The sequence below is a fragment of the Cryphonectria parasitica genome (assembly GCF_011745365.1).
Source record: "Cryphonectria parasitica EP155 unplaced genomic scaffold M406scaffold_6, whole genome shotgun sequence".
Classification (NCBI taxonomy): Eukaryota; Fungi; Ascomycota; class Sordariomycetes; order Diaporthales; family Cryphonectriaceae; genus Cryphonectria; species Cryphonectria parasitica.
The window spans coordinates 2,097,174-2,111,946 of NW_024468914.1; the positions used below are offsets into that span (position 1 = coordinate 2,097,174).

At 51.0% G+C, this 14,773-nt stretch overlaps 5 protein-coding genes across 5 annotated transcripts; 2 read left to right on the forward strand and 3 right to left on the reverse strand.

Moving 5' to 3' along the window:
• Positions 1-1,511: 1,511 nt before the first annotated feature.
• Positions 1,512-2,243, reverse strand: M406DRAFT_332037 (uncharacterized protein; the record flags this gene model as incomplete). Its single annotated transcript, XM_040920703.1, has 2 exons — positions 1,512-1,951; positions 2,210-2,243. 2 exons carry the CDS (start codon positions 2,241-2,243, stop codon positions 1,512-1,514), a joined length of 474 nt encoding a protein of 157 aa, XP_040774519.1.
• A 2,122-nt stretch (positions 2,244-4,365) lies between these two features.
• M406DRAFT_64512 (uncharacterized protein) lies at positions 4,366-4,602 on the forward strand (the record flags this gene model as incomplete). Its single annotated transcript, XM_040924883.1, has 1 exon — positions 4,366-4,602. One exon carries the CDS (start codon positions 4,366-4,368, stop codon positions 4,600-4,602), a length of 237 nt encoding a protein of 78 aa, XP_040774520.1.
• Positions 4,603-6,108: 1,506 nt separating this feature from the next.
• M406DRAFT_261834 (uncharacterized protein) lies at positions 6,109-6,330 on the forward strand (the record flags this gene model as incomplete). Its single annotated transcript, XM_040917471.1, has 1 exon — positions 6,109-6,330. A coding segment is annotated over one exon (222 nt), but the record flags the coding sequence as incomplete, so codon positions are not given.
• Positions 6,331-10,420: 4,090 nt separating this feature from the next.
• On the reverse strand, positions 10,421-12,909 carry M406DRAFT_293186 (uncharacterized protein; the record flags this gene model as incomplete). The annotated part of the gene is made up of 5 exons (XM_040919072.1): positions 10,421-10,736; positions 10,932-11,316; positions 11,428-11,842; positions 11,963-12,391; positions 12,486-12,909. The coding sequence occupies 5 exons, from the start codon at positions 12,907-12,909 to the stop codon at positions 10,596-10,598; spliced, it is 1,794 nt and encodes a 597-aa protein (XP_040774522.1). The 3' UTR covers positions 10,421-10,595.
• Positions 12,910-13,842: 933 nt separating this feature from the next.
• M406DRAFT_341050 (uncharacterized protein) lies at positions 13,843-14,019 on the reverse strand (the record flags this gene model as incomplete). Its single annotated transcript, XM_040921618.1, has 1 exon — positions 13,843-14,019. The coding sequence occupies one exon, from the start codon at positions 14,017-14,019 to the stop codon at positions 13,843-13,845; it is 177 nt and encodes a 58-aa protein (XP_040774523.1).
• Between the last annotated feature and the right edge of the window lie 754 nt (positions 14,020-14,773).

Sequence of the window (14,773 nt, forward strand, 5' to 3'; positions counted from 1 at the left end):
AGTGGTTGCTTGAGATTGCCCCGCCTTATCCGCCAACCCCGCCGCCAACAATAGGCTGCCAGACCCAAAGCGTCATCCCTGCCTCTTCCCCCTCCTTCTCGTCTGCTTGAGGCAATGGTCACGCAAGACGGTAAAAGGGCTACCGAGAGTTCACGTATGACAACTGTGCAGCCGAGGCTTGCAAGAAGAAACGGAGAACAAATGGTGATGGACCACCTAGGTATTCTCCTCGGGGATTATAGAAGGGGGCTGTCACTGCAGCAGGCCGTGAGTCGGGAGTCATGCCGTGGCCCACTGATAAGACACCCTTCCTCAGTTGGCAATGAGGTCAACCTCAGCTCATGTATAGCACTATGCTTTGTACTGCTTGCTAGGCTTCTTAGGGGCGACTATGCGAAGCAGCTCCCATCCCCTCTACATTTCTAGCTCAGTAAGGCCTCCCAGTAGCATACGGTACAGTGCTGTACTATCTAATATAAACAGTGATCCGCTTATACTAGCGATCCGGAATGCAATAGCGTGAATGGGCATCTTCAAGGGAAATTCCTATCGAGATATATGATACTAGTAGTATTGCAGTTTAAGGGAAGAGTTAGAAGGCTATCAGCAGAAGCAAGGCCCAGAACGAGGCTCTCAGTTCTTCTAGTTCCAAGTAAGCCCGCCATCGATGATCCTGAGTACTATTGTATACAGTAGTACTATGATACAGTTGTTGATACAGGCTACAGCTGGGGGGGGGGGGGGGTAACCATTCGTCTCAAACCAAGTTGTGCACTTTTAAGCTTGTACAGCTCGCTGCCTGGGCTATTTACTCCTTACCCCTTCAGACCCCTCAAGCTAAGTATCAAAAAGTACTGTATCATGAAGTTTAAGTAGGCAGGAATGCAGGGAACTAGAGAGACAGCTGCGATCTGCCCTGGCCTGATCCCACTTTGCACTCATCAACCACATCGACTGCATACACCACCTTCTGAGACTTCTCCATTCCCAGGCTTCACACTCATCGCCTTATCTTCTTTATACCCACCCGCTAGCAGCTATCCCTCCATTCCCTCGCCAGTTTTCTTTGAACTTCCTCCTCCACCACTCCTTCTCAATCATCTCAACAAAACCTTTAGCCACTTCATGATACGATATCGACTGCCGCCCTGCGCTCTAATTATATATGACTGGGGAGAGAGCCAAGAAATCCGCTCCGCTCTGCTGTCCTGTGCAAGGATGCGTTGTATTGCAGTGTAGTGCGGTATGCTATTGTTGTTCTTAGGAGAAAAACTCAAGATGTCATGCTCGTCTCGAAGAAAGATGATGATGATGATTGTATTAAGGTCCGAAGTGAAGTCTAGGGTAAGTGCACTCTCCCCTAAGTTCTTCCGCCTCCCGAAGGGCATGAGGACCGGTGGACCGTTTGAGAGACTTTAGTATGCTGAAACGGACCATACACTTTAAGCGTACGCACCAGACTGGGAGGGGACAAGGTAAAGCAAAAGGGGGACTTGCAGCGGATTCCTCTATTAGTTCAAAGCCTCGCTAGCTGCAATTAAGGCATCCTTAAGCTGACGCCTCAGGCGAACCTCCTGCTCAGCCTTGATTGTTTTCAATGCATCCCTGAAAAAACCCTCAGCCCATTCACTCAAGTCGTCCTTCCTCAAGAAATCGTCCAAGTACATCTCCATGTCATACTTGACACCTGCCTCGATGTCCCTTGAGAACTTGCGACGCACACAGGGTTCATGTAGTTGTGTCCTGATCTCCTCTTTTACCTGGTCTCGAACTGTCTCTTGAAGCTCGCCTCGCAGCTTCTCGTATATCTCCGAGAGCAGCTCGGTCCTCAGTTCATTCCGTAACTTCCCGTGAAGCTCGGCATGGAGCTGGTCTCGGATCTGATTGCGGATTTCGTTGCGGATGTCGTTACGTATCCGGTCTCGGATTTGGTCCCGGATCTGATCTCGATCTAGAATCAGCTGAGATTCGGTTACATATTGAGCAACAGGCTCTGATTTCTCCGAAAGGCGGCGCTGTTTATATTTGGGACTAAAGATAGCTAGCTCTGTCTGATGGGGTGGTGGTGGTGGTGGTGGAGGATTAGGTGGTATACTGTTATAGCTCGGCGGCCCGGCTATCCGCGCTCGCTGCCACGCACATCGCTTTTGACCTCAAGGCCCTTCGGCAGCGAATTGATGCGAAACCCATTCTCCAGATATAATCTTACCGCTGCGCCCGCTGTACAAAGTGCTAAGCCTCATTTCATCTTCTACAGAGGTAACAAACAACGTTTCGAGTTGCATAAGCGCTTCGCAAACACGATATAGCAAGTCTGCCTATTCTAGAACTTTAACTTGCTTGTGGAATTTAGGTAGATAGATATCCAATTGTGTAGCCTTGGTGAGAGGTCGTAAGAAAGTCAGCATAGTATTGTCTTCAGATATCTTCATCTTGGGCTTGCTGCTAGGCTCTACGAGAGCTGGCAACTTGCAAAGCTCAAATCGAAAGCAGATAGCTATATTAACGAAGTTGCCATCCATTGGTCTCTTAATGCATTCCAAGCTTTGTATATATTCAGGTTGGATAAGAACTAGGAACACCATAGATCGTTGGACATCCTGTATGCTAAGTTTGGTATGCAAACAGAACAAGGCTGTTCTTGCTTGAGCATTGTAATGCACATCGAGATGCATATCAGAGATGAGGCTCGGCTGCTTGTTCATCTCGTCTTGTCCATCTGCATCACCAGTGCTTCGCCAGGCTATTGAAGCGGGCGCTCCAGAGATAGCAATGCTGCCGGAATCGGCAGAGTTGTCGCCATTATGCGAGGAGCTCAGGCATGGCGGGTCGGTGGAAATTAGTGTTTGAGACCCGCGATCAGCGCTGGCTTCCATACCGACTATAATCTGAAGCGTCGGTGCGGTGCGATCGTGGTCTTGCTAACGCTAAGACGAGAAGAGGCAGTATTTGAAGACAAGCGTGTTGGAGACGGGAAGACGAGAGGCGGGAGGATTGGAAATGGAAAAGGCTAGTAAAGAGAACTTATTAGCACACGCATGAGAGAGAAAGGAATTTGATATTTGAAAAGTAAGCCCTTGCACAACAACTGTTGGCAAGATCCCCACCCACCCAGGCTTTTTGCAGCAGCAGAGCAGCCTTGACTCGAGTGATGGAAAACTTTAAAGAGACCGCTAGTGCAATGCTTGACCTAGCTCTATCCCGGTTCACCGCCGGCTCCTAACGCGACAACAACAGTATCAACTGAAGCCACCTTCCCAGAGACCCAGGTGCTTTCACTGGCCGTAGGCAGTGAGTAGCAGTCCTGTCGCGGTGGTCTCGGTCAAGAGGATGACCAACGGCCTTCCGGGCAAAAGTCTGTCGGTTCACCGCCGGCTCCTAATGCGACAACAACAGTATCAACTGAAGCTACCTTCCCAGAGACCCAGGTGCTTTCACTGGCCGTAGGCAGTGAGTAGCAGTTCTATCTGCAGGGCAACCCATACTTACAAGAGTGTAGAGGCACTAGTAATGATCCCTGTTGAGAGAAATTTTTGTGTGTTCTGCAGCTTAGGAGGTGGTAGTAGTAGTAGAAAAATAAAAAGGAGTGGGTTCAGTCGTTTTGTTCTTTGTCTCTGGGCGGATAAGTGGCAGTCTGGGCAACCGATTCTCGAAATAGAGGCGAGGTTAGAAGCTTGAAGGAAGAAAAAATGTTAACACACTCGAACGCGAATCTATATGGGGGCCGGTGGGTCCTAGTGGGTCTTTCTAGGGCCATTGTGATCGCAAGGCGAGGTGGGGCGACCGTCACCCGCCGCCCGCCAAACCTGGCCAAAATAATCCCTACAAATCCAGCCCCTACCACCAAAACGACCCTGCAAATTCAGGTCCTCGAATCAGAATTAGCTTGAAGTTTGGCCTGCTTATATAAGCATTTTCAAACCCCGCTCTATTTCTCTTTTTCCTTCACAAAAATGTCAGGACCTTTATCTATTCGAGATGCTATTATAAGAACTAAACATCTTCCTTTCTAGGTCACTCCACAGAATGCACGACAAACTCCCAAAGAGCTCACATATGACCACAAACGCAGGCAGGCCACTGGAGCCGGTCACCTCAAGTGAGAACAAGAACACGTTAGCGTGGATCCAATATCCGCAACAGGGGAAGGTTTAGGCCGAGATGGCAAAGGCGTGGCCGGGAGCTGGAGTTAGAGGTTATGCTTGGCCAAACAGAATAGCCTTCGCTCCGAGATCTGTCAGAGAGACTGACGATCAGAGTGCCGCATTGAGAGCCATGCCAAGAGGCAAGATCATGAGACTTACGCCGAAGAGTTCAAACATGCGGGCCCAGACGTTGAAAGCTTCGAAATCCCAGCCTTTCATTATGGACTCTGACGTCACGGCCCCGGACTGCACTCAACAACGTCAAGGGATAAAGCCCCTGTGCCAAGGAGAAGCTACTCGGCCCCCTCGACCAACTTTGCCCACAGATAAGCAGACTCGAGGCCGAGCACAAGCTCAGCGCCAGTGGACCCAATTGCGATCACGATCTGAATTTGATGCCTTTAGGACCCGAAGTGGAAGAATATCAAGACCGCCAGTGAGATGGTCTGTTGCGTGACAGCTGACAATTTACCCCACAATATCTATAATACTTAGGAATGACAACTGGATGGATATCTCACAAAAAGAGGAAAGGAGTCAAGGGAGTTCACAGCTATGTATTGATACCATTGATAGGATAATTAAGGGTTATCACCAACACCACTCGTCGATCATACTATCAATATTTTATCAAAAGTTTCTATTACATTTCATCCAATATAATATTATATAACTTGTCTTCAATATCCGTACAGTTATTGTCTAGGGCTAACTTTGAGGTTAACGAAGCTGCGCGGCACTTTGCTCGTCTCGGTACTGCGAAAGTCATCCTTGCTGTACGTAACAGTAAGTCTGGCAGCGGTCCATACAGTTCAGTCCTAGCAGTTCAGTCCTAGCAGTTCAGTTAGCAGTCTTAGTTGGCGAACAAGAGGTACTGGTACAAGCGAGCAAACGTTTTTTTTTTTTTTAGCAGTTGACTGTAGTCGAACTAGTCGTCGCCTAGCCGTCCCTTGATCTTCATATTAAGCCCGATTAGGAGGGTTTACGATGCCCGACTTGGTGTTTGGGGATCTCTCACGCCAGGCTCGATGTACTGCTGGCCCACCCACACATATTTTCACTGGCTGCCAGGTTCCTCCGAGCCCGTATTTCCCTCGCTTGGCGTACCCAGGGTCTTGTCGTGTTGCTATGGCGGTGTCCGCGATGTTGTACTGTGATATTGCTTCCTCAACCGCTTCTTCTCCCCTCCGCACCTAAAACGGCTGCTGAAATGCCTCTCCATATCGACCGTCCTCCTCTCTCAGCAGCCCCTAATACCCTTGCCGCCATCGCAATGAACTCCCTGGTTCAGACGCCAGTACTGTGAGACCGTACCTCGCAACACACCAAGAAGGCGACAACAAGAGAGCCTGGCAGCCTTGCCAGAGGATAAGCTGTTAGAGAGCTGTGGGCTCGAGGGTACAGACTTTCTCCGTACCTCTGTACAGCACGCCCTCGGAGTTCTCTTGCGATATAAAGACAAGCTGCAAGAATGCCCGATATCCTTCGCTGCCACTATTTTACATCCTCAATATCGTCTTGACGGCATCCGGTTAGCTGCTCCAGTCATAGCTGATCAGGTTGAAAGGGATTTCAAGGCTTTCTACCAGAACTACTGGGCAGCACGGCCTACAGCCTCACCACAGAGACCAGCATCAGCAGCACCAATAGTACTGTTGTGGTCTACATCGTTCAGTGCTAGACTTAAGCCCAAGCCACAACAAACAAAGCCTGAGATAGAGAGGTACCTCGAGCTTGAGGATGAGGAGATGCCAGAGGGCGATGAGATCGTGTGAAAAATGGGGCATATTTAACCCTAACCCTCTCATTTGGTCCATCTATAAAACCATCTGAGAGCTTGGTATGGTCACTTCGAAGGTCTTCCTTTTGTTTTAGTTAGATTCAATCTCAACACTCTTTATGCCACTTCTACGTGCTCAGTCCACTCGTTTCTCCTTACATCGACTCTCTGTTATAGTAGGCTGCTCACAGGGCCCAGTTTCCCACACTATCACAGATAGCCTTTGATATCCTCTCCATCCCCGCAACATCTGCAGAGTGCGAGCGGGTCTTCAGCCAAGGGAGGCTTACGATGTCCTCACAGAGAGTCCGCATGAAGGCATCTACGTTGGAGATGCTCTCCTGGCTGAAGCACTGGTGGAGAAATGGCTTCTCGACGGGGCCAGCGGAGGTGACTCAGGGCTGACAAAATTAAAAAAAATAAAAAAACCCCCGAAACTAAAAAAGGCCCTGCGAGGATTCAGAAGTGGGCATTCATCCATTTGAGAGAGGGACCTCGCGCGGGATCAGATGGTAACAAAGTCTATGGTATCTCATCATTATCCATGCCGGGTAGACCACTGAAGTCGTATATCAAGGTTAATTGAATAGATTTCTCAGTAATCTTAGTAGTCAGTCGTCTAGCCTAGCCTACCAGTGCAGTCGTCCGCGAATATAGACAGTTAAACAGTCGAGGGGTGCTGGACTGAACTGACTGAACTGTATGGACCGCTGGCCGCTGCGAGAGAACAGCTCCCCTGCACACCCTAAACTACAGCTCTACAAGGGCTTCAGCTGCGGCAAGTGCACATATTAATATATAATCAACTATACCGAGCTCACTAGGCGGGAGGGTTATGCCTACTGGCAGAGGCAGCTGTCGATACTGAGGTCGAGGAGGGCGGTCGTCCTCTTCGCCCGGAGGAGGTGGATAGGCAGATTCCTGTGGGGGACAACCGCTCTGGCCACTCAAAGACGACATGTTGAGCCTGCTGTGGCTTGATTGCGCACCTGGTGCTGACCGCTCGGGAGCCCAGGGGAGGAGTTGAGCGTTCGTCGTCCCTATGGGATGCTGTCGCGACGAGTGAACGAGAAGAATGATGGTCTCCACCACAGATGAGATCACAGCGGGTGATGGAGAGCTGGTCAAGCCGAAAGTGCAAAGACAAGAAAACACAACTAATGCTGTAATTGTTGCTTGTCCCTCTATTACCATTACCAACCGGGCTGATGTCGTTGGCTGGTATGTATGATGAAGAAAAGAAGGTAAAGAGAGCTGAACAGTAGTAGTATTGGCCCACTGGCCAGATCTCTTGGGACAATGCTGTTACCCATGGGAAGGACGCAATCAAAGGCGAAGGATCGGATTTAGTCACTGAGAAGCGCTCAAGACAAGAGGCCTCAAACGAACCCACAGATACCTCCAAATCAGTGGGGCTGATGGCTCATGGAGAAGGATCTAGCGACGATGAACACAAATGGACAGTGCCAGGGCATCGGCAGATTGACCCTACAACGAGTACACGCAGGCCCAGAGAAACACGGCCCGACTCGGAGCAACAGAAGAAGTGTGGACTTTGGAACCATAAGGAAATCTCACGATCACATCCCCAGAGATTCGGCCCGAAGCGGCACGAGCAACCCAAAGCGCCAGATATTACCAAGAAGTACGGAAGCAGGGCAGGTTACAGCATGACCCCCAATCTACGAAACTGGCAGACGACAAGTGAAAGAAAAGCACGCTCAACGGTACATCCTGTTCCTCCAGATAGCAGAAACAGAAGAAGGATCAGAACCAACACTTGCTGGCATACCACGAGAGTATCACAAGTTTAAGAAGTTGTTCCAAGGGAACTTAGCCGTGCGGGTTTTTTGGCCGGCAACCAATTTTGGCACCCACTACGGGAGGGGTATTGCTTGGCACCCGAGATCGAGGAAGAATTGTACCGTTTCTGCCTGATAAAGAGAAGGAAAAAATCTGACTTTCATTTCTCCTTCCTTTTCCTTCCTTTAGTTTTCTTTTTCCCGTGCCGATCCCAATCAGCTTCGTATTCCGGATAGAACAATTGGATGGGAGCCCGTCTCTCTACACCACCTCGTGATGCAGGAATGAAACACTAAACGATGAGCACCTTGTAGGTCTCGGATCTCTCCTACCGAAGCCCCACACTACACTACATTCTAGTCAACCCCCTCGTTTAATTGGTATTCCTCTCATAAGCAAAGGACCAAGGTCGACACCCGCACTAATGCAGTCATCAACACGAGCAATTGATTACAGTGGACTTCAGCGTCCTCAGGTCACCACTCCTTCCTTGTTGCTGCATACACAAACGCGTGCACGCACACCGCTCCTACATTCTACTACAGAGGCCTTCCTTCTGCAGCAGGTCAGTACGGCCAACTCCCAAAAGCTCTTCGTGACTCCATCTGTTCTGGGACTTGGTGATAGTGATACGCCTGTTGCATTGAGCCTCCACTGCTTGTTTTGTGTGTGTTGCGACGAGTATACTTTTCCTTGGAGGGGAGGGGTTCTCGAGATACTTCGTAGATGTTGTTGTACTCCTCCGAACTCTAGCTTTGTGTCCATGCTGCTGTGCGATGCATTCCCTTGGTCTAAATATCTGCTTTTTTCTGTTGGTTACACACATAGTCGCTCTTTCTGGCTCCCACTTCTTTCCCGGTTTCCTCTCCCCCTCCTTCTCTCTCTTCTTTTCCTCTCTTACTCGCACATGCTAACGAGAAATCTATTTTCTAGACACTTCAGCCACTTGCACAGTAACCTCTCCCATGAAACAGCGCTAGACTTGCTTCTCCTGCCACCTCACCTGGGCCTGGCCCAGCTGTGAGCACATTGTATGCGGCTGTCAGGGGGTACTCTCGATCATCAAGTGGTATTGGCGTGTGGTATTTGGGCATCATTGCGACGTTGTGGTTATACAACAGCATGTAGAAAGGCCTGGTCGGAGAAAGTATCTCGGCTCGCCAGAAGTCGACATTGCTTGTTCCTGACTGCTTCGCTTAGACCTTTCTCTCCATGGCTCCACAGAGAGAGAGAGAGAGAGAGAGAAGCAAAGAGAACAAAAGAATGTCAAGGAGGGGGTCAGAGGATCAGGTTTTCCAGCAGGGCAAGACAACATCACAGTTCTTCTCATCCTTACATTCTCCAGCCAGCGATACAACCATTTGGGGGTGGCCGTGTTTCGTGGTTCCGAAGAGCATACCCTATACCTACGACTAGCATGAGAGACTGGACCAGGGCGTGCAGAATAATCCCGGTTCACGCTGTGTAGGTCACTGCTGTGGTGACAAACATGAACGATCGGGCCTTGGACCTCAGCTTGACTTCATGATGCCGTTCCTGCGCTTCAACAAATCGTCTTCTTCAGCTCTCATCCAACACATGCTCTATGGTTGTCAAAGTCTACTCATTACCTTCATAATTGGCCCTATCGTCTCTATACTCTACTTGACCCTCCTTATTTTTGGTCTCATCGGTTGCACACTTTTCTTCATCGTCTGGATATTAAGCACCGGCATCTTCATACTTGAGTCTGTGATTTTCTTCCTTCAATCTGTGATCTCTTTACTTTACTGCCTCTCTTTCATCTTCCATTGTTTTCGTATTCTTTTTTGCTTCAAAACCTCCTCTTCCCAAGACCCTTGGAAAGACGGAGATCTATTGCCGACATATTAAACAAGAGGATTCATAACATCGTCGACAACTTCCCCCAAAGAAATCATGCTGGCTGCGCGTTTCACTCGCAACAAGAAGTATGGACGCTCTACCCGCGGCAACAACGTGAGGGAATCTTCCACCGCCCCAAAAGCTCAAGTACCACCTGTTAACGGCGGCAAAGGTAAAAATAGCAGCAGCAGTAGAAGTAATTCCAATAACAGAAACAACAGCGACGACGTTGGCGACAATGGTGATGACGGCCTCCCCGCCGCCAGTGCCGTGCCCAGCTCCCTCAACGTTGCACCCAGTCTACAAACCGATCCTCCTCATGCCCGACGAGAAGCCGAACATCCTGCCCAATGATATTTTGACACTCACAAGTCTTGTCAAAGATCTGTATGATATATCAACTGCAGGGTCACGCCCCTTGGGAGCTTGGACTTCATGACTGACCTCTTTAGTCTTGTTGGGAGTATTCTTGCTGGTGAGGCATCCATGCCGCCGCGGCGATGCCAGGATGTTTCCGAGATATTCACAGACAGAGTGATGTGTTGACGACGCCAATAAGCTGCTTTTCAGGACAAGATCTAGGCGTGAATGTCGGAGGAACGAGGTAACGCAATAGGAGTTGTGATCGAGAAACGGTATGTGTAAACTGCGATGCCTGGTGGTCGGGTCGAGGGGAACAAAAAGGTAAAAGGCCTTACTGGTTTGGCTTGATGATGGTCATTTCAAATAGAAGAAATGCCGCTGGCAAACATACATCATTTGTTTTCTTGTGTTTCTTTGCCTGACGTGTTGTTTTCATGTAAGCCGGCTGGGATGACAAAAGCAGAATCATACAACCCATTGAGCAAGACGCCCATCTGTATATATGTCGACAGCTAGAGCTTAACTTGGCTTGGCTTGGCCTTGATACTTGTATAATGGCTACATATGTACATGACAACCCCTCATTGTGACAGGTATCGGTAGAAGGGTGGGACAGCGAGCGTGTATGCATCTGAAAACCATCACAAGGCTAGCCCCTTGGCCCCCTTTGTCCAACGGTACAGTGAGAGAGCCCTTCGCCTCGCTTTGTGCTCTTCCCACTCTGTTGGGCTTGATCCTCGAACGCTGTAGAGTGTTGATCGTAGGACCTTGCGAAAGTTTTTCTAGAGAAGTAGAAATTTATTGTCAACTTGAGAAACATCTCGTGGGAAGTGATTTGAAGAGACTAGATTCAATCCCCTCTTCGCAATGTTGCTGCGCGACTTGAGCATATTCCCCTTCATAGTACGTAACATATTTACATCCATATAATTTGCCGAAGAAAGAGAAGGGAAGACAACGAGTGAGCTTTTACATACCTGAAACTCGGTGCTTAGGGTGACAACGCAGACCTCGTGGGCCTGGACGATGGTCTCGCAAGCAAGCTCAACACTCCGGTTTGCGCCCAGCTGAGGCATGCGGTCCGCAAATAGTAGCAAGATAAAACTACCGTGCAGCAAGTAGATGCCAAACAGGTACGGCATAAAAGTCAGCTCCGGGTCGGATCGCAGGATGCTGCTGACGGCTTGGCTGGCGGCGATGGCGTGTCCTGCGCAGTCGCTGAACCGGGCACTGGTGATCCAGTCGTCATCGTCGTCCAGCATCGACAGAGCATCCCATTTCCCGTGGAGCAGGACGTGCAGAACATGTAGGATGTGGGCGCTGTACGCAGCGACGAGCTCGAGACGTGACCGATCCCTTGCACTTCTGCACGATGATGACTTGGACGAGGAGGAGACTAATGGTGGGGCTGATGGTGGTTGCGGTGGCGGCAATGATGGGCTGACATGCGAGGGCGTCGTCACGGTGGAAGACCGGGAGAAGATGGGCGATTTGTAGCTCGTCGTGATGAGGTCCTTGATGGGCACTGCACCGAACGACGACGAAGACGTTGATGGTGGCGGCGGTGGTGTCGTTGGTGCGGCTGTGTTATGCTCGTCCGCATTGTCATCTTCGTCAACCTCGCGTCGTAGCTTGTCAATACTTGCCTCGCAGGTCGCAAGATTGTTACTGATGATTGCGACGGCGTGAGAATCATCCACGGCACTCAGACGAGGGTGGAACCTACGGTGGTGCACGTCGATGATGTCTCCAAGAATGGCCATGAGCGGAAGGAAATATTCGAAGAATCCTGTCCCTGTGACGATACTTGGGGGGCCAAACTCCCTCTGTGGTAAGGTTCCTGGCGGAATGATATCAAGATCTTCCCAGATGGCCTCGGGAAGAGGAGCTGTAGTTGAAGAGGAGAAAAGTGTCAACGAACAGCCTGCATTGGATGCTCGGGGAACCAAACAAAGTGCTTCCAACAATGATAAACAGAAGGAGGGTGACAATGACGAAGGCTACCCACCATAGATCTCACAGTACGAGTCCGGAATGTCGAGGACGCGGTTAAAAGACAGGGCCAGGTGTCTGTCGAGGCAATACAGCAGCCAAAAAACCCGCCTCCTCTCCTCTCTCGCCTCTATATCCGACAGCGAGAGGCCTTCCTGGTCACGCCTGCACGAGCATAAAGGGTTCGCACAGGGTGACATGGGCGCGGAGCACCGCTCGTCCTCTCGATTCAGCTCCAGGGAAAAGGCTAACCGGACCGCCTTGCTCCACCACTTAAAACAGTCGCTTTTGAAGTCGCCGCCTGAAACGGCGATCGAGAGCAAGATGAAGGTCAGGACGTCGTCCACAACACCCCCTGGCTCGTTCTTGGCCGTCGTGAGAGGCTGGGACGAGGAGAATTGGTAGCCATCCTGAGGCTGCTCACTCTTTTCCACACGCAGCCCTCCTACGAACACAATTGGATGTCAGAATCAACGCTTTACTCAATGTCATTTACCGCACACGCTTGGCTAAGATCAGACAACGAGAGCGAGTCTTACCATGAAACCTTCTCCACCGGTCTGGATCTCTGTCTATAATCAGCGCTGTCGCCAGATCGTACAGCGCATTACAAATCCTCGCGCGCGAGCCTGGAACGTGCAGCATGACGATGTCGGCAGTTTGCGCAGAGCACCAGAGCATCGTCGCCAGCAGGGCGGGCGTGGTGCGTCGAGGGTTGGTCGGATGGAGCAGCGACGTCTTGCGAAAGATACGAGTGATAATATATGGGGAGGCGCAGCGGAACAGAGAACTTCCCGGCTCCGTCAGGTATACGTCGAGGAGGTCGCATGCGACAGAGGCTGGGATGATGTTGCCCAAATGTGGAAGAACAGGATCCAGACAGCGATATCGACAGTCGCTGGACGGAGCACGATAGAGGGAATACTGTGCGCGCTGCGTCTCGGGCGCAAGATCCTCGCCCATATTATGGGAGTTGGAAAAGATCGTCGTCGTCCCCGTCATCCCTGTCGTCTGTTTGTTTGTCGTGCGCTGTATTTCCTGAGAATGTTCTCCCCTCCGTCCATGTAAGCCTTTTGTCGTCCGCCACGGGCGCAGAAACCTGCCGCCGCCCTCAGCAAGAGGGGAAGGATGCTCGGCGCTCTCGTCAGAACCAGCGCCATCACCATCCTCTATCCTCGGCGGCGGGAGCAATGGCGGTGGCGGCGGTAACAAGGGCGTGTCCAGGTTTGGGGCCGGATCAAGTAAGGAGGACAGGTTCATCTGCGCAAGAGGCAATGTCGGAGCTGTTGATGGAGGAGACTGGCTGGTGACGTTGGAGAAGGAAGACAAGGTATGGCCGCTGTCCGGGCCCATTGTAAAGCTTCGCCGTGACAGTGCGTCGGTGTGATGGTGGTCGTCAATGGGGGGAGGTTGCGTGCTCGTTTCGGGCGATGTGAGGGGCGACGAGGGCGACACCTGCGCAGAAAATTGCTGATGGGCCAGATGATGCTGTGTGTCCTGTTGCGAAGTCGTGGCGCTCGAGGGTGCACGGCCTCGTTTCTTGATCTCGCGATTGTAGCGGCAAGTATAACCGTAATCTACGATGGAGGCAATCAGTATTCGTCTTTGTTCCAGATATGTCACAAACTCTGAAAGAAAATAGTATGTATACATCACAATATGACCAGCCAGTGATGGGAGGGCAACGGCCACAGCGGAACGAGAGAAACAGAAATGGGGCAAGAGCAGGAGGATAACATACCTTCACAACGACGGCTGCATGTATCCGAACAAACACACACATGAGAAAAGAAACATGAGCAGCAGGTGTTTCTCGGGCCATATGTTGCGCGCGCGCAGTGGGGGGCGAGGGAGGCAGTGTGGTTTGCTAGGTTGCGCCAGGCTTGGGAAGCTGACTTACCACGGATATGCGCCATTGCACCTTGTCCTCGAGGCAGAGCACTTGTCACAGGCCCTCCTCGTCCTCTTCCTGGGTCGCGCATGCTCCTTGGAGTCATCCGCCTCCTCCGCCATCGATGCCTCGAGCGCGTCGACGACGGCAGGCCTGCCAGGGCCCCTCATGATCGCTTGCATGTCTAGCTGCATATTCGTTGAATGCTTGTCGATCCAGTAACAATGACAACAGCAGCAGCCGCAGCCGCAACAAACACTACCACCAAGACCACCCTGAAGCTTGTATGTATAGTATTCTCGGAGGATGAATAGAAAAGGAGGGAGGGACGGAGAGAGACAGGCAGGATGTCGCAGTATAGAGTGTCGCAGTATAGGGTGTCGCAGTATAGGGTGTCGTAGTATAGGGTGTCGTAGTATAGGGTGTCGTAGTATAGGGTGTCGTAGTATAGGACGGTCGGTCGCTCGTGTAGGGACAAAGAGCACGTTTTGTCGCAGCGATTGTCGTAGCGACACACACTGACGGGGTCGCCCAAAAGGGGAATTAGCTCATGGCTGTCGAGTCGCCTTGGAAAGTTCTCTTGGCAAAAAGAGAACAAACTGGCATGGTGGGAGGGGTTGGGTGTTGCGCGAAGCGTTCCTGTTCCGGACGTGGAGCGACGAAGGTTAGGTCTTGTGCCGGAAGAAGTCCCGAGGCAAAAATCCCAGGCGCCAGGGAAGGGACCCCCGGTTGTTTTTTTGGGTTGCCTTTTTCTCCTCCCCTGTACAAAGATCCACATTCTTCATAGTCCTCCTCCTTCTCCTCCTCCTCCTCCTTCTCCTCCTCTTCCTCCTTCTCCTCCTCCTCCTTCTCCTCTCCCACCTCCTCTTCCTGCTTTGCCCCTCCCCCTCAAACTTTGTCTAGCCATTGTAAGTGTCCAGTGCGGGGTGGGAGGCA